Source organism: Leuciscus leuciscus (genome assembly GCF_965113295.1).
Source record: "Leuciscus leuciscus genome assembly, chromosome: 3".
NCBI classification, from domain to species: Eukaryota; Metazoa; Chordata; class Actinopteri; order Cypriniformes; family Leuciscidae; genus Leuciscus; species Leuciscus leuciscus.
In genome coordinates, this window is record NC_138727.1 from 49,146,974 (window position 1) to 49,166,703 (window position 19,730).

Below are 19,730 nucleotides of genomic sequence, written 5' to 3' on the forward strand. Positions count from 1 at the left end.
TCACTTATTTTCTACATGTCGCAGTGTCCCACTCCAGGGCCATTTTGTTTTGCTAACCAGGCCTACATTCTTTTTTTTTTTTTTACATACATCTTAATATAATGCTAAATACATGTTTACGGTTTAAAGTAGACTAATTAATTTGCATTCAGAACACAAACAATAGTTACATTTTTGTATTCGAATATTTAGCTCCTGACATCATATAGGCTAACGTTAGGCCTTCAGGAGTTTCAACGAGTTGGTTTTCTCTTATAGATTTATCAGCACAGTATAAAACTGTCTTTTTATAGTGTTTACATAGAAACGCATAAATCGGAGTGTGAAGACATGAACAGCTCCGGGTATTACGTCACGGGTCTCATTTTTGATAGACCCGTGACGTAATACCCGGAGCTGTTCATGTCCTCACACTCTGATTTATTTATTGATAATGTTGATGTTTTAAAACAAAAATGTAGCAATACGATTATAAGGAATGCTCTTGGTTCTGTGTCTTTTCCTGCAGCAAGATTCTTTTGGTCTTCTTTATTTGTTGATATCTCTTGAGTTAAAGCATGGAAATTGCCAAGTAAGTTTTGTGTCAATAACAAAATGAAGGAAGTGTTTTACAAAATACTTAACAGAATTTATCCTGCTAAGCATGTTTTGGAAAGATTTAAGCTTAATATTTCATTTACTTGTGAATTTTGTGCACAAGAAAAAGAAACAATTTTGCACCTGTTTTTTCACTGTATTTACTCAAGATTATTTTGGAAAGATTTAGAAACCTTTATTAATAGAAAACTGAAGTGTATGATGGAAATTTGTGTTTTTGATGTGGTTTTTTATACTCAGAATGACAATTTGGAATGTAAAGAACAACATATTATACAGTTATTTATTTTATTAGGAAAATACCATATAAATAAAAAGAAGTGGGCTCGAGGTAAACCACATTTTCCACATTTTCTAAATGACTTTACATTATATGTACATCTTTTGGAACAAGATGAAAACAAAAAAGCAATGAAAACATGTAATGCTTTGAAAGCACTGGATTTTATGTAAAACGTTTTTTTTTTCTGTTTTTTTTTCTGGCAGCTAATGTTAATATGATATTATGAATATGTAATACCTCTTGTTCTTGTGGCATTGAATAAAAAAATAAATAAAACACTCCGATTTATGCGTTTAAACCTAAAACCAAAACAAGCTTAAGTATGGCAGGCAATCATGGTCAAAAGTCTTTAAACGAAACATGTGATTTTTGACCGCGTCAACACGCACCGTTTGTCCGTGTTAACGCGACAGCACGCACAGCAGCCAATGAAATTGTTGTATTTGAGACTACATTTGCATATGTGACGTGATGGTACGTTGGAATATATGTATACAAACATCAGACGTCATGTTTATTCATGAAGGATGTCGTAATGTTACTGGTATGCACGCATGCAAACATCAGACGTTATATTTGTTCATGAGGGATAATGCATTGGTACGTTGTGAGTGATGTCAGTCTTATGTCATGATTTGTCATGCCCTTTTAAGTTGTTCGTTAACGTTCTTTCTCAACGTAGAAAAGTCAACAGCTTAAACGATGGCTCTTAGAATGGCTCTTTTATTTTAGCAAACTGCCAAAAAAAAAACTTTTCAGACTGTGTACAGCTGAACCAAGAAAAACGTAAGATTGCATGGAGCTGATAAGCATGAATGGCAGAAGAAAAAGACTGCAATTAAAAAACAAAACAAGAGAAAATTATTTTAATGCAAAAAAAAAACAAAAAAACTGCACACATCAGCTGTGGAATAAAATAAAATAAATGCACGATTAACTAGATTAAGACATACTCCTGTCTTAATTTAAACCCTGTCCACCACCCCCAAAGGTTTCACATAGTTAACTGTAACTTATGGCTTCCTAAAGACAGGTTTATGGGTAAATAAATGAATAATAATAATAATAAAAATATATCAGGGCTCAACATTTAAGCCTTTTCATTTGTCCTTTTCATTTGTCCTTCGGTCGGTCATTCACTTGTCCGAGTAAAAAAATGTGTTTGTCCAGGAAAAAAATTTGATTTTTTTGTGTGTGTGTTGTAAGTATAATTTACTCTGAATCAGTATTCTCATCACTGTTCAGTCAGCTTTAACATATATAAATCGGCATATTTATGATATTTTAACCTTTATAAAGGGCATTTTTCCCTAATCGTTTTAAATGCTTCATCTTTCATTTAAAATTCTTAAATTTGATCAGTAAATTAAAATAGAATAATGAGATGCTAAAGGGCTGTTACCAATCAAATTAAACTGCATTAAATAATGTAATGAGATTATTTTAAATATTTTTTGAATATACAAATAAGAAATATTTTTTTATATAGAAATAATATTTATAAACCGCCAGTAGGAGGCGGCAGGCGACCGTCTTAATGAGTGAGTCATTGAGTCATTTATTCAAACGATTCAGTCAAACGGCTGATTCATTCAGGGATGAGGCGGTTGTAAATGAATAGGAATTCATTGAATCTTTGACTCAACTGATTCGTTCAAAACACTGAATCATTCGGTAATGAAACAAGGTTGAGTTTTCCTTTGAGATGTGCTGTGGTATCAGTAAAACAAGGCCACAATAAACTAAAGGATTAAAATGTGGGTAAATCTCAAGGTAAGTCTGCTTTAAAAAAAATATTACAAGTTCGAACATGGCCAGAATGTGCGCGTTGAGAAACACGTTCAAATTGGTCGTCTTAACATGGTAAAACTGTGTGTCTTTACACATACTAAAGTAACGCGACCATAACCGACGCCTTAACACGACCAGAATGTGTGTGTCTACACATACATAAGAAACACGTAAAAAATTGCTGCATTAACGCTGACAAAGAGTGCGTGTTGACGCGGTCAAATTTCACGCGTTTCGTTTAAAGAGAATTGGCCCCGTTCGCCTTCCATACTAATGCTGCGTTCACGTCAAAACCATAGACTGTGGTCAAAACCTTATGACGTGAACGTAATAAGCTTGTTTTGGTTTTAGGAGGAACCGTAAAAGGTGGCTGTATGGAGGTTATAATATGACAAAACTATTTGAATTGTGTAAATTAATTGAATTGAAGTGTTATGTAACACAATTGAATATTATGTGGCATTTTACATAGTTCTGAATTAGATTTTTTAATACTTGAATATTGAACATTTAAAATTTAACAATTGAAATGTTTTTATAGCAGAATTTTTATAGACATGGATTTTCAATCAGTGTATTTTTTTGTTCTGAATTCTTAGACTGCAAATATCCAGTTTTTAAAAATACAGCATCAAGTTTTCAAGATGAAGAAGAAATTCGTAACATCAAATTCAATATTCTAAAATTCAAAACGCAGAAATTCAGATACAGAAAGTAGGTCAGAGGTCATCCACAGGGAAGAGTAGAGGGTTCCAGAAAAGAGGAACAGAGCATTTTGGCCAATCACAGCTGCTGTTTGTGGTGCTCGTGACTGTCTGTCCACAAGTCTGCATAGCCTGAAGTTTGGTTTATCCTCGCTGATTCTGCACGAATGCGAAGGTGCGCTGCAAATATGACGTCATTATGGTGTATGCTGGCGTGCGTGTTGAGTGGGCGAGATCCCATTTCGAGTGGTGGTGTGCACAGCATTTTTTTTTATTATTGATTCCTGATGGTTTAGAGGACAATTGCTCTGAGTCGCCCTGGTCCTGAGACTTCCACAGGCGATATGTGTACATTTTTTATATTTAGACCACTACTATTATTGGTTATAGTTTTAACCATAATAACAAAAAGTGTTTATGAAATAAATTGCCTACCCTACCTTAAAGAATTAAAAGTTGGTAAAACTTAATGCTAAATGGCTCCATTTTGTGATTTCCATGAATTCCCTTCATGTTCTGTTTCAGTTCATTTAAGATGCAAAGGTCAAAGTCGCCAGACCCCAGCTGTGTGTCCATGAAGAGTGATCGGTCAATGGATCATCCTCCATGTAACTTTAGTGGACACACTGATCCTGGGATTAGGTGAGTGCTTTACTAATCCATTTATCTTTTTACATCTGTGTTGAAACTAAGAAAAGTGTTCATTATGAATGCTGTAGAGAGACTTGAGTGCTTGTATGTAATGCATTTCAGAAGTTATTTAAAAGATCTTAATGAACAGCTCACATATGTGGATGTGCATTTGCTGTAAAGTCTCCAACAGCATATTAAATATTAATGGAATAATTCAGTCATCCGAATCAGTTTATTACTAAAGTCATGAATTTAAGAGTGTGATTTACATTCACTTGTGTTCATCTCAATGCACAGACCAGATCCTCGAGACCCCAGCTGTGTGTCCATGAAGAGTGACGCGTCAATGGATCGTCCTCCACGTAACTTTAGTGGACACACTGATCCTGGGTTTAGGTGAGTGCTTTACTAAACATTTAGCCTGGATGCCAGCCGAACTTAGCCCTGCCCACAACATTTTTTGGTCGGGAAGTTCGGTCTGGACTCGTTCCGTTGAGGAGCTATTATGCCCGAACAAAAATTGTTCGGACCAATCAAATTATCAGGGCGGGCTTTATACGATGATGGACAGATGATCAACAGTAACGTAATCATCCACGTCACCAACGAGCGCTTGGGTTGAATTCGTTTACAACACAGATGACTGCCGCTGGAGAATTGTTATTTCACGAGTTCACACTTACAAATAAGTCAGATAGAATAAATGCATATTTGGCGTGCTGTCCGAGGAGAGGGCGGGCTCGGTATTCGGCCCGAACCCAAAGTGCTCCCCCCGTATTCCAGGCTGTGGAAGAACAGGCCGAGAGTGAGTGGAGGGATGCTGAAAACTGTCATGGAATGTTAGGTGAGTTGACAAAGTGAATAAATATATGCTTCCTCTCATGCTGATAGTGTAGACCAGACGGTCATTGTTTGATGACAAGTTGATTGGATTGATTATTTGAACGTGCTCCTCTCGAATTTTGTTTATAAAACATTATGTGTAGATTCCGCCATCGCGTCTGTTATAGAAGATATCGACAGCGCATTCATTTTAAAAGAGGAACAGAGAACCGCGATCAAGGCATTTGTCGATCGGAAACATGAATGAAAAACATACATCACTTACTCCGTTGCTCTGATTGGTTATAGGTCTATCCAATTGAGTGCAGAGGCATTTTCCTTCCTGGTTCGGTTGAAACACGCCCCATAATCAAAGCTCAATGGAGCAGTATCAGACTCACATTCTGACTAGAATCTGAGTATGACGACGTCAGGCTACTAAACATTTATCTTACTAAGAAAATTGTTCATTATTAATGCTGTAAAGGGACTAAAGTGTCTGTATGTAATGAGTGCATTAAATAGGGAAGTATATCCGGGCGGTTATTAAGTATATCCGGGCTTTTTTACAAAAAAAAAAAGTTTTTATAGCAGAATTTTTACAGACATGCATTTTCAATCAGTGGAATTTTTTGTTCTGAATTCTTAGACTGCAAATTTCCAGTTTTTAAAAATACAGCATCAAGTTTTCAAGATGAAGAAGAAATTCGTAACATCAAATTCAATATTCTAAAATTCCAAACGCAGAAATTCAGATACAGAAAGTAGGTCAGAGGTCATCCACAGGGAAGAGTAGAGGGTTCCAGAAAAGAGGAACAGAGCATTTTGGCCAATCACAGCTGCTGTTTGTTTGTGGTGCTCGTGACTGTCTGTCCACAAGTCTGCATTGCCTGAAGTTTGGTTTATCCTCGCTGATTCTGCACGAATGCGAAGGTGCGCTGCAAAAATGACGTCATTATGGTGTATGCTGGCGTGCGTGTTGAGTGGGCGAGACCCCATTTCGAGTGGTGGTGTGCACAGCATTTTTTTTTATTATTGATTCCTGATGGTTTAGAGGACAATTGCTCTGAATCGCCCTGGTCCTGAGACTTCCACAGGCGATATGTGTACATTTTTTATATTTAGACCACTACTATTATTGGTTATAGTTTTAACCATAATAACAAAAAGTGTTTATGAAATAAATTGCCTACCCTACCTTAAAGAATTAAAAGTTGGTAAAACTTAATGCTAAATGGCTCCATTTTGTGATTTCCATGAATTCCCTTCATGTTCTGTTTCAGTTCATTTAAGATGCAAAGGTCAAAGTCGCCAGACCCCAGCTGTGTGTCCATGAAGAGTGATCGGTCAATGGATCATCCTCCATGTAACTTTAGTGGACACCCTGATCCTGGGATTAGGTGAGTGCTTTACTAATCCATTTATCTTTTTACATCTGTGTTGAAACTAAGAAAAGTGTTTCATTATGAATGCTGTAGAGAGACTTGAGTGCTTGTATGTAATGCATTTCAGAAGTTATTTAAAAGATCTTAATGAACAGCTCACATATGTGGATGTGCATTTGCTGTAAAGTCTCCAACAGCATATTAAATATTAATGGAATAATTCAGTCATCCGAATCAGTTTATTACTAAAGTCATGAATTTAAGAGTGTGATTTACATTCACTTGTGTTCATCTCAATGCACAGACCAGATCCTCCAGATCCCAGCTGTGTGTCCATGAAGAGTGACGCGTCAATGGATCGTCCTCCACGTAACTTTAGTGGACACACTGATCCTGGGTTTAGGTGAGTGCTTTACTAAACATTTATCTTACTAAGAAAATTGTTCATTATTAATGCTGTAAAGCAGGGGTCTCAAACTGCCGGCCCGCGGGCCATTTACGGCCCCCCCTAATATAATATAATATAATAATTTTTTTGGGGGTTCATGCCAATTTAAAATACCGCTTCATATTAAATTGAAACAAGAACACAATTCTATAAAAAAAAAAAAAATAATAATTAAAAAAACAAAACGTGAATGAGTAATAAAAAATAAATTAAAAAACCCGCGCAAACCCGGCATATTTGATAAGAGAGCTGATTTTGGTCCTAGGAGTTTATTTGTGTGGCTGCTAAAGAAATTGAAAATATGTCTCTTTCCAAACCGAAAAGGAAAGTGGATGATGAACACAGACAGTTTCAAGAAAGATGGACATTGCAGTATGTTTAATGGAGTATGCAGGAGTTTAATGGAAATGCTACCTGTCTGATATGCAAAGAAAAAGTCGCAGTCCTAAAGGAGTATAATCTCAAGCGTCATTACACAACTAAACATGGAGAACAATATGAGAAGTACCAGGCAGACGAGAGAGAAAAAACAGCCATGAAGTTGAAGAGAGAGCTAACGTCCCAGCAAAGCCTTTTCCACAAAGCCAAAAAGGATGCTGATGCTGCAGTTGAAGCAAGTTATGTGGTGAGTGAGTTGATCGCTAAAGCAGGAAAGCCATTCACTGAAGGGCAGTTTATGAAGGATTGTATGTTAAAAGTCGCTGAGATTCTATAATTAATAATAATAATAATTCATTACATTTATATAGCGCTTTTCTCGACACTCAAAGCGCTTTACATAGAAGGGGGGAATCTCCTCAACCACCACCAATGTGCAGCATCCACTTGGATGATGCGACGGCAGCCATATTGCGCCAGAACGCCCACCACACACCAGCTTACTGGTGGAGAGGAGACAGTGCGATGAAGCCAATCACTATGTCCAGAAAAGAAGGGCTTGTTCAACAATCTCTCTCTTTCTGCAAACACAGTGGCCGAGCGGATTAGCGAGTTGTCGAGTGACATTTATGATCAATTGCGCGGCAAAGCTAGAGTTTTCACTGCGTACTCTTTGGCGCTCGATGAAAGCACAGACAAAACAGACATTGCGCAGCTAGCCATTTTCATCAGGGGTATTAATGAACAATTTGAAGTGACGGAGGAGTTGTTAAGTTTGTGTCCAATGCATGGCCGTACTACAGCCAACTATATATTTCAGCAGCTGTGCGACGCGATTGAGCACTCTGGTTTGCCATGGAACAGACTGGTGGGCATTACCACTGATGGCGCCCCATCTATGACAGGCAAAAAAAACGGACTGGTAGCGCTGGTACAAAGAAAGTTAGAAGAGGAAAATGCAGATCCAGCAGTTGTTCTGCACTGCATTATACACCAACAGGCTCTGTGCAGCAAATGCCTGAAATATGAACATGTCATGTCTGTTGTCCTGAAATGTGTCAATTACATCAGGTCGAGAAGTTTACAGCACCGCCAGTTTCGGGCCTTTTTAGAAGAAATTGAGTCAACATATGGCGATGTACTTTACTTTACTGAGGTGCGCTGGCTCAGCAGGGGGAATGTCCTGAAGAGATTTTTTGACTTAAGAGCAGAGGTGAAGAGATTCATGGAAGATGGCAGAATGGATGTTCCTGAATTTGATGATCCTAAATGGGTCATGGACCTTGCATTCTTAGTGGACATAACACAGGAGCTGAACATCCTTAACTTGAAGCTCCAGGGTCCTGGTCAGCTCATCACAGCAGCATATGAAAGTGTGAAAGCTTTCTCCACAAAGTTGAGATTGTGGAAAACTCAGCTTTCTGCAAAAAACCTCAGTCATTTCACTACATGCAGATCTCTTGTGGAGGAGGGCACAGCATTCAGTGGTGATGAATATGCTTCTGCTATTGACAACCTACTGGAGGAATTTGATCAGCGTTTTGCTGACTTCAAGTCACACCGTGACACTTTCCAGCTGTTCGCAGATCCCTTCTCAGCTGACGTGGAGAGTGTCCCAAGTGTGTTGCAAATGGAGCTTATTGACTTGCAGTGCAACAGTGAGCTAAAAACTAAATTCAGAGAGGCACAGGGAAAAGCAGACAAGACTGGACAGTTTTTGAGAGAGTTACCTCCATGCTACCCAGAGCTGTCCAAAGTGTTCAGTCGGGTAATGTGCCTTTTTGGAAGCACATATCTGTGTGAGAAATTGTTCTCAACTATGAACTTCAATAAATGCAAGTACAGGTCCAGGCTTAGTGATGCCCATCTTGAAGCTGTACTCAGGGTTTCAACTGTGACCTCCATCAGGGCAAACGTGGCTCAGTTGTGTGAGCAGAAGCGCTGCCAGGTGTCTGGCAAGAAATAGAAAAGTGTGCAAATAGGGATTGCATGAGTTCACTGCAATGTTGTTAGTTCAGTTCAATGTTTTGACAAGTTATTTAAGTTAAAGTAAAGTAAGGGAAAAAAGGTTGCACTAACTGTTAAAATTATATTATATATTGTTAAATATATGTTTAATATACTGATGTTTACATTTTTTTGTTAAGTATGACACAAATATGTTAGTTACATAATCTGAAGTAAATGAGAGCTAATATTTCAGCAAGTGAAGTAAATTTCCTGAAAAATATTGCGCTTTCTTGTTGTGCTTGAATGTTAAAATGGCCCTCCTATGAGCTTTCGTTCACACCAGTGGCCCCCAGCCAATTTGAGTTTGAGATCACTGCTGTAAAGAGACTAAAGTGTCTGTATGTAATGCGTTTCAGTGCAATTGCTAATACAATGCTATATAAGAAATGTATTTCAACATTACGATGTCCAGAAATCATTTTCAATTGTACATTGAGTTTAATGTATCAACATAGAACTCATGTTTAATGTGATAGCTTCATTCTTATGTCTATTATAATACAATATATTGTTAGTCTCGAGATTCTTCACATCAGTAAATAAATACATAGATCTGCTATCAACATTTGTATTCCCTAGTGGCCTGGTGTTAGAATTTTGGTTAAGTGTGTCAGAGGCAGTGGCGGAAAGAGTGCTGAAAAAACATACTCAAGTAAAAGTACTCATGAGTCGTGAGTAGTGAGTACTGAGCTGCGGATTCTACCCCCTGATAATAAACACTGTGCACTACAATTAATCAAGTAAAAAAAACATTTCACATACTGTAATTCCCATTATCTTTGTCAGAAATATTGAAGAATATCATCCAAATTTGTAAAATGCACTGAGCCTTTGCATGCTATTGTTGCACATAAAATATCAATGTTCATAACTGTGCAAAGAATTCAAAAACCTTTAGAAACTCACACGATAGAAACTCACACGATAGTTCAGCATCACACACCATGAGATGGGTTTAATAGAGAGATTAAAAAATGCCCAATTTCTCTCCAAAACAGTACCAGTTTTGTGTTCTGATAAAGGAATGAGAATCTCTACTATTAACAGTTTACCTCACCTAATAAACTGAAAAAGGCTAAGACTGTGAGCTAACACTAATTACACTGTAATTCCATGCCATTGAATATGTTACAATTTAAACATAAATGCACATTGTTCTAGAAGGGTGGCATCATCCCTTACATTTTACACGGCTACATTTACTCAAATTGTAATGCTGATAATATAATTTGTAATGAAAACTGTGCATTTAAATAGGGAAGTATATCCGGGGAAACTTTTACAAAAGAAACACACACACACAAACAAATGCATGCATATTTATAGTCTCGCGAAGCTGTTTTATCAGCAGCATCCACAACAACAACAAAAATGTTGAACTTGAAAAATGTTTTTGCGCAAGTGCACTTGCTAAATGAAGGTGGATTGTATAATGGATCAATAAAAAAACGTTGTTTATTGACGAGCTGTAGTCACGAACTGACAGAAACGCAGTTCAAGTTAACTCCATGGGTCATAAGGTGCACTGTATACTGATTCAGGTCCAAGTGATGCTGCATGACGAGCGCGAGGGTGAGACGGGCGCTCAAGCCCCTGCCCCCTTTTGTCTCAAAATGTATTTCACCCACTGATCATTATATAGATCAGTGATTGCGCCCCTCCCCTCTCATTAAATGTAAATAATAATAATAATAATTATAAATATTATAATAAATAACAATACACTTATACACCATTGCCACTAATAATAATAATACAAAAAAAATTATATAAAACGTTTTTTTGGTGGAAGCATTTGGCGGAGGTGAAGTGGTAGGCGGAGATTCCTTTGCAGCGCTAAATACGCAGCAGTTCGCCGCGAGTCTTCAAACTACACAAGCAGCAGGTAACATTAAGCTAATACGGAAAAGAATATAAGCTAATACTAATAAAAAAAAAACTAAAAAAAACATTTATCCTACCATGCTACTGTAAAAGTTGCGTCAGCATACGAGTTATGCTTAACTATAATAAAAGTATAACTCGATGTCAGCCGCATTCTGAGTCTGACAATGTAATTCGTTTTTATCCAAGACCATAGCAAGTGTTATTAGCTTGGGGAAATACATCTAGGGAAAGGAAATTTTAAGTCCATGTCCAACTCTAAATTGTAAGGAATTTATATCATTTATTTCATAGTAACACTTTACAATATGGTTCATTTGTTTATTATTCATATTAACTAACATGAACTAACCTTGAGCAAAACATTTGTTAGGCTACTGTAGGCCTATTAATAATACAACTGTTAATTGTTAGTTCATGTTGTCACAGTCAGTGCATTAACTACTGTTAACAAATACAACTTTTGTTTTTAATCATGTTAAAGTAAATGCTGAAATTAATATTAACTAAGATTAATAAATGCTGTAGAAGTGCAGTTCATTATTAGTTCATGTTAACAAATTTAACTAATGAAACCTTATTGTAAAGTGTTCCTGATTTCATGATAGCTAACACTTTCATGAATACATACATAAAATGTATAATGTCTACATAACTAAACATGAATTCCTCATCATTACCCTCTTGATACTCACTGTTTTGTTTGGTAAAGTTAATAATATTTAGTAATATTATCATCATTTACCTATTTTTGTTTGTTATGCATTCTAATTGTATCAACGTCTTTTCCATTGGTAATGAAGAGAGGCTCTCTGACCTAATGCTGCTCTCCATCGAGCGAGATATTCCAATTAATTGTGACGAAGTCATTAAAATATTTAAAACCACAACAGACAGACGGGTACTGCTTTATATACAGGTGATTTATCTAATAAATAAATGTAAAAAAACAAAAAAACATTTAGGGTCCATCCGCCCCTCTCCCTGAGGAGGTCTGTGCCCGCCACTGGCTTAGAGCACCTTTACATTTACATTTACATTTATTCATTTAGCTGACGCTTCTATCCAAAGCGACTTACAATTGCTATATATGTCAGAGGTCGCACGCCTCTGGAGCAACTAGGGGTTAAGTGTCTTGCTCAGGGACACATTGGTGTCTCACAGTGGATTCGAACCCGGGTCTCTCACACCAAAGGCATGTGTCTTATCCATTGCGCCACTACCACCTTTATTCAACACAAACGAAAATCAACTGGATATTTTTTTTATTATGTACAATATTTGCATTGGGTACATCCATGCAGCAAGATGTTTCAAATAAGTGGTGGGGACATATCGACCAGTGTTAAGCTGCGTTCACACTACAAGCGACTTTGTCGCTGCATGTCGCCGGTGGCTGGCGATGAGGTCGCTAGTGGGCGTTCCCACTACTGGTTGCCTTGTAATGTTTATGAATAACATCCAATGACAGCAAATCAGTTTTCTTGCCGCTAAAAACAAACATTCTGGAGAGAAAATATTAAATATTTAGACTCGTAAAGCATGTAAGTTAAATGAACGAGTACCTGGGTCTCACAACTCCGAAAATATCAGATCAAAATTGAAAATAGGTGCTATCTGTATAAACAAATATATTTGAGCTTTAAACAACTACATTCTCGACTGAAAAACTCATATAACTACATTTCATAACACAATAACAGTAGTATTTTAGATTTAAAAAAATACTCCTCCATCTTTCTGTCGATGGGGCGAGGGGCTGAGCGGAGAAGGATGATGACGCGCGCTCCCGGCTCCACTCCTATTGGTTGTCGCTCGCGAAAGTCGCTCTTCATTTGCATAAAGTTAAACATTTCTCAACTTTGTCGTGTCGCCAGACACGCCCCATCCAGTCACCCCCATCCAGTCATAACATCTATGCATGCATTGACGGATCTCAAAAACATGTCCGCCATTGGCCAATGAATTTCTGTTCACTGTTAAAAAAAACTTTAAATCCATAAATTTCCTATGGTAAATTTCCTGTATTGACTGTAATGGTCATCTATGATTGAGATGGTAACAGCTTGCTAAATAAAGCACATCTTTTTACGCATGTGCTTAAAGGCCTTAAACAGCTTGAACCCCGATAATTACTGCTCACAGCTATATTTCTAAAATAGTCTTGCTGCGTCCTCTCCCTTTTATTACTCTGGACGCCCCCCAGTTTGGAAACCACTGCTGTATTCAATGCATTTCAGAATGAAAATCTTGATTAAGTCTGATATGTGAAAATGACCACTATAACAGTTGCACTCGCTGTTATGTCTCCAACAGCATAATGTGTTTTAATTAAATTATTCAGTCACCAAGAACAATCAACCCTTACAAAAGAGATTAATATGAGAGTGTGTGAATTATATTCATTTGTGTTTCTTCACTGCTCAGACCGGACCCTTCAGACCCCAGCTGTGTGTCCATGAAGAGTGACCAGTCAATGGATCCTACACTGAAGTTTAGTGGACTCACTGATCCTGGGTTTAGGTAAGTGCTGTAATAAACATTTACATTTATTCATTTGCCAGAAACCTTTATTCAAAGAGACTTACAGTCATGGATCCTGACACAATAAAATATCTTGGTACAATGTGTGTATATTATTTTTCTTTATCTTACAGTAGTTGCCCTCAACATGCTGAAACACTCAATACATTCAGATCAAATTTGAGGAAGAAGTTTGAGTCTCTTTATGAGGGAACAGCAAAGCAGGGAAACCCAACACTGCTGAATGAGATCTACACTGATCTCTACATCACAGAGAGTGATTGTGGAGAGATCAATAATGAGCATGAGGTGAGACAGATTGAGTCTCAATCCAGGAGAGCAGCAACAGAGGACACACCGATCAAATGCACAGACATCTTTAGACCTTTACCTGGACAAGACAAACCCATCAGAACTGTGCTGACAAAGGGAGTCGCTGGCATTGGAAAAACAGTCTCTGTGCAGAAGTTCATCCTGGACTGGGCTGAAGGGACAGAGAATCAGGAGATCCAGCTCATGTTTCCACTTGCTTTCAGAGAGCTCAACCTAATGAAGGACAAAACACTCAGTCTTTCAGAGCTTCTGCATGTCTTTTTCCCTGAGACAAAAGAAATGAAACCATTCAGTGATGAATATAAAGTGGTCTTTGTTTTTGATGGTCTGGACGAGTGTCGTCTGTCTCTGGATTTTAATGTGAAACTGTGTGATATATCTGAATCAGCCTCAGTGGACGTGCTGCTGACGAACCTCATTGCGGGGAATCTGCTTCCCTCTGCTCTCATCTGGATCACCTCCAGACCAGCAGCAGCCGATCTCGTTCCCTCTGAGTGTGTCCATCGAGTGACTGAGGTTCGAGGATTCAATGATCCACAGAAGGAGGAATACTTCAGGAAGAGAATCAGTGATCAGAGTCTGGCCAATAAAATCATCACACACCTGAAGTCATCAAGGAGCCTCTTCATCATGTGCCACATCCCAGTGTTTTGCTGGATCTCAGCCACTGTTTTAGAGAAGATGTTGAGGAAATCATGGAAAGGAAAAATACCCAAGACTCTCACTCAAATGTACACACACTTCCTGATCATTCAGACCAACATCAAACATGAGAAGGACTATAAGAAGAAAGTGAAAGATGAAGACATGATCCTCAAACTGGGGAAACTGGCCTTCCAGCAGCTTGTGAAAGGCAACCTGATCTTCTATGAGGAAGACCTGAGAGAGTGTGGCATTGATGAGACAGAAGCATCAGTTTACTCAGGATTGTGCACTCAGATCTTCAGAGAGGAGTTGGGCTTGTATCAGGGGAAAGTCTTCTGCTTTGTTCATCTGAGCATTCAGGAGCATCTAGCAGCTCTTTATGTGCTGCTTTCATTCCTGCTGTACAAGAGGGATGTGCTCAATGAAACCCTCAGCTCAAAACATGCACACGAGTTCACGTGTCACAAGATATCTGACCTGCATCAGAGAGCCGTGGACAAGGCTCTGCAGAGTAGAAATGGACATCTGGATCTTTTCCTGCGGTTTCTTCTGGGTCTCTCGCGGGAGTCCAATCAGAAGCTCCTGAAAGGCCTTCTGACGCATGTTAGAAAGATCTCGTACAGTAAAAAGAAAACGGTTGAACACATTAAAACACAAATAAGAATGAATCCCTCACCAGAGAAATCCATCAATCTGTTCCACTGTTTAAATGAACTGGGTGATCATTCTCTCGTAAATGAAATCCAGGAGTGTCTCGGATCTGGAGGTCTTTCAAGCACCAGATTGTCCTCGTCACAGTGGTCAGCTGTTGTCTTTGCTCTATTAACCTCAGAGTGTTTGGATGAGTTTGAGTTAAAGAAATACATAAACATCCATCGAGACCAAAACCTCACGTCACCGGATGAAGTTCTTCAGAAGCTCTTGCCTGTAGTTGAAGCCTCCAGATCAGCAAAGTAAGTCTGAGGACAATCACTGTGTGTGTGTGTGTGTGTGTGTGTGTGTGTGTGTGTGTGTGTGTGTGTGTGTGTGTGTGTGTGTGTGTGTGTAAGTCTGAGGACAATCACTGTGTGTGTGTGTGTGTGTGTGTGTGTGTGTGTGTGTGTGTGTGTGTGTGTGTGTGTGTGTGTGTGTGTGTGTGTGTGTGTGTGTGTGTGTGTTTCTTTGTTCTTTGTTGTCAATGGTAGTATTAATTTGGCCTGATTTTTTTTAAACAAAAGTCACACTTGGATAACTATACAAAAAAATCTACAAAAGGGATTATTCTCCTTATATTTTTTCAGATCGTAATTTACACACAATACAGCAAAAGTCAACAAAAAGTAATAAAAACATTATACCCACACAGATTTAGTATTTAATATCTCAGTCTCTCTGTGGTTGTGTAGTTCCTGCTGAACTGAGAGATTAAAGTGTGTGTCGTTGTTCTACAGGTTGTGGAGGTGTGAGATCACAGCTGAAGGTTGTGCTGCTCTGACTTCAGCTCTGAGATCAAACTCACACCTCAGAGAACTGAATCTGTCTGAGAATATAATAGGAGTTAAAGGTCTGACGCTGCTCTCTGATGGACTGAAGGATCCTCACTGTAAACTGGAGAAACTGGAGTAAGATCATACATTAATCTTAACTGAGACTAGAATAATGTTATTTTAACCCTTTAATTCCTACTGTATCATATTTGATCTAAATGATCAATTATATCAGGGGTTTTCAACTGGTTCTGTGCCAGGGACCACCATTCTGACTAACAAGTAATCGGCGGCCCACTATTGTGTGTGTAGTGTCAAGTCAAGTCAAGTCAAGTATATTTGTATAGCGCTTTTCACAATACAGATTGTATCAAAGCAGCTTCACAGTATTAAATTAAAATAATAGCCTACAACAAGGTTTGTTTCTAGTAGAATTTATTGATTGATAAAATAAAATTAAATATCCCCAAAATATCCCCAACATATAGTGTGTGGATTCCTTTGTCAGATAGCACAGTCAGACGTCGAATTGAGGAAATGGCTTTTTTTTTCTTTTTTTTTTTTTAAATGAGTTTGTAATGTCATTTTGCTGTGTACTGAACCTATTCATGGCTCCATCAACATTTCATGCCAAATCGCTATATTTCCTTGTTTAAAATGTACTGCAAGATGCAGATTCTTTCCCAATCGCGATAAGCGCCAAACCTATTTTTAGCCTAAACGCGATACATCCTCTCGACTAATCAGAATTCTCTCTCTCTCTCTCACCCTCAAATCACTCGCGCGTATCGCGCCAGACGCTCAATTTGCCTCATTCGCGCGACCGCGCCGCGCTAAACGCCTCATTCGCGCTGCAGGACCTCCAGATGCGCGTAAACGCGTCTTTACATTGACTTGACATGAAAATCACTTGCGCCAGACGCTCTATTTGCGTTTGGTGTGAGCGCTACTCACTCACTCACTCACTCACTCACACAAGGTCATGTTGTGATTTGTTTTATGTAAAGCGGACAATGGTTCTACTTTTTATGGGTTCGACACTTTACTGAATACCAATGTATTTATTAGGCTACTGACTGACTTGCCTTTTTTTTAAGACAAACTTTTTTTTATGGAAAAAAAGTGATTTTAATAGTGAAATTACGTAGGCTGGAATGCATGTCACGGACCACATGCAATGCCGCCGCGGACCACCAGGGGGCCGCGGACCACCGGTTGAAAACCCCTGAATTATATGATCATCAGGCTTTTGAGGAAGGTTTATTAGTTCATATCTCAATCATCATTGTATTGCATCACATTATATATTTTAAAATTACAGAGCTTTGATCATAAAACTAAGCATTTAAATATCATCTTACTAAGACATGTTATTGGCAGATATAGAGTGACGACTGATATTTATATGCATTTTACATCAGTGGTTCTCAACTCTGGGCCTGGGGTTTTTTTGTTTTGTTTTTTTTGCAGTGTAAACACCCTTACAGAACAAAAATATATGGGAAAATACTGCAAAATATAATGCGATATATTACATAATACATTTCCATATGTGGCAAACTAGTGCTTATATTCTGCAATATATTGCAATATATGAATTGACCATCTATGGCTATATATTCATACATATAAAATATTTATAAATGAAGACAAAAATAGCATTACATGTAATATTCACAAAGTTTTATCCACCCAAAAACAGCAGGTCTGAAACCAGACGCTAACTGGTAGATTGTGTTGGTCTTTATGGAAATGATCCGGCTGAGTCTCTGTTCTTTAACTTCCACTTCGTCAGTCGATCAAACTCAGAACTTTCCGCTTCCATCGGTGCTTTTATGGGATTGCGCTCTCACAAAAAATTTTTGTCCTGTTTAGTAAATCTGGCCCTTAGTATTTAATATCAGTCTCTCTGTGGTTGTGTAGTTCCTGCTGAACTGAGAGATTAAAGTGTGTGTCGTTGTTCTACAGGTTGAGTCAGTGTAAGATCACAGATGAAGGTTGTGCTGCTCTGACTTCAGCTCTGAGATCAAACTCACACCTCAGAGAACTGGATCTGTCTGTGAATATAATAGGAGATAAAGGTCTGACGCTGCTCTCTGATGAACTGAAGGATCCTCACTGTAAACTGGAGAAACTGAAGTAAGATCATACATTAATCTTAACTGAGACTAGAATAATGTTATTTTAACCCTTTAATTCCTACTGTATTATATTTTATCTAAATTATCAATTATATGATCATCAGGCTTTTGAGGAAGGTTTATTAGTTCATATCTCAATCATCATTGTATTGCGTTACATTATATGTTTTAAAATTACAGAGCTTTGATCATAAAACTAAGCATTTAAATATCATCTTACTAAGACTAATATCATCTTATCATCTTACTAAGGCAGATATAGAGTGACGACTGATATTTTAGTAAAAGAGTGTGTACGCACGGTCTAGAGTGTCTGTACGGTGTGCACATATTTATGCCTAGTTTATTTTTTATAAATCCTGATATGTGCATTTCAATGCTTTTTTGTGTGTATGCAACGTTTCTGCATCAGGCCGCTGGTGTTTGTGACATTATTAACTGTCCAAAAAAAACAGACGCGAACACCTCCATGAAGTTGGCACCCCATAAAACGAAATAATCTCCGAAACTATGCCATTCGTTTGTGCTGATTTGTGCCGTTAATACAAACACTGTATCTATTTTCCTTTCGCAGATATAACTAATTTAACTCGGGAGCTGTGACGTCACTCTCCACCCCATTTCGTTTAAATCGCACAAAAACTGTGTCGTTTGTTTGTGCCGGTTTGTGCCGTAGAAAGAAACATCATAAATTATTACATTCTTTAGACATCACAAAATCTTCTTTTTTTCCCCCACAATTTAGCACATATTACACACACAACCCAAAAAAATAAAACAATTAAAATCACACAAAACAGTAAAGATAATAACACTAAATATATCGACAAGACATTAAAGCGAAAAAAAAAGACAAATCAACACAAAAACCAAAATCTTTTTTGATTAGTGACGTCACGCAAGCAAGCCGCGCTCTCCATCCATCTCGTCTACAATCCTGTCTGGGTCGTTTGTGCTCGCACAGGGCCGCTGATGTCATTGCTCTTTAGATATGGGAATGTTTTATTTTAGATTTGTGCTAGATATTGACATTTGGTCTTTATATAATCACCAATGCACTATGATATGTAATGTACTGTCACTAGGACCTGTGTGACTGATGCTTTAACTTTGTATTAAAATAAAATAAAATAAAATAACCAATTTTTTTATTTTTTTTATTGTGTAGTGTCTTAAGTTTTCTGAATAGTGTTAACAGCTTACAGACATTTAAAATCTTTCTGCCCCCTTAAAAACATTTGTTTACCCTAAGCACTGCATAGTGGGAAAACAAAACTGGGCATCTGGCTGTGAAAAAGGTAAGCATGTGCTCTGAGATAAAATACTAAAAAATTACTAAAATCATGTGTAGGTCAATACAATTTACAGGATCATTTTAACAAATAAGAAATTGATAGACACAATATTAATCTTGGGCAATCCGGTAAATGTTTCATGTCCAAATGATCGTCCATTTGTCACATGAATAAAAGTAGACCTATGACATTCTTATGCCATGCCATAAAATACATTAAGTTATTAGTTAAGATATGTACAGCAATGTACATTTCATGGCAAAAAGCTTGAAGTTATACAGAGGAAATGACAGAAAGCAATATACAAGTGGCATAGGTTGTAACGTGGAGTTGGAGGGAAGCTAATCCACGAGGCTATTAGCATAGCTCCGGCAGGAAATAAAGTAGCAAGG

At 37.8% G+C, this 19,730-nt stretch overlaps 1 protein-coding gene and 1 long non-coding RNA gene across 2 annotated transcripts in view; both read left to right on the plus strand.

Annotated features, from left to right (window-relative positions):
• The window catches only part of LOC309494999 (NACHT, LRR and PYD domains-containing protein 12-like), a 180,760-nt gene that overhangs the window by 183 nt on the left and 160,847 nt on the right, over positions 1–19,730 (plus strand). The window contains exons 2-7 of the mRNA XM_082164516.1: positions 3,901–4,017; positions 4,306–4,404; positions 13,363–13,458; positions 13,593–15,389; positions 15,867–16,037; positions 17,871–18,041. Coding sequence (XP_082020642.1) covers positions 3,901–4,017; positions 4,306–4,404; positions 13,363–13,458; positions 13,593–15,389; positions 15,867–16,037; positions 17,871–18,041 — 2,451 coding nt within the window. The remainder of the gene's footprint in view (positions 1–3,900; positions 4,018–4,305; positions 4,405–13,362; positions 13,459–13,592; positions 15,390–15,866; positions 16,038–17,870; positions 18,042–19,730) is intronic.
• On the plus strand, positions 390–3,888 carry LOC309495026. Its single transcript, XR_014204513.1, has 3 exons — positions 390–603; positions 643–2,992; positions 3,026–3,888. It is a non-coding gene; the product is annotated as an uncharacterized lncRNA (long non-coding RNA).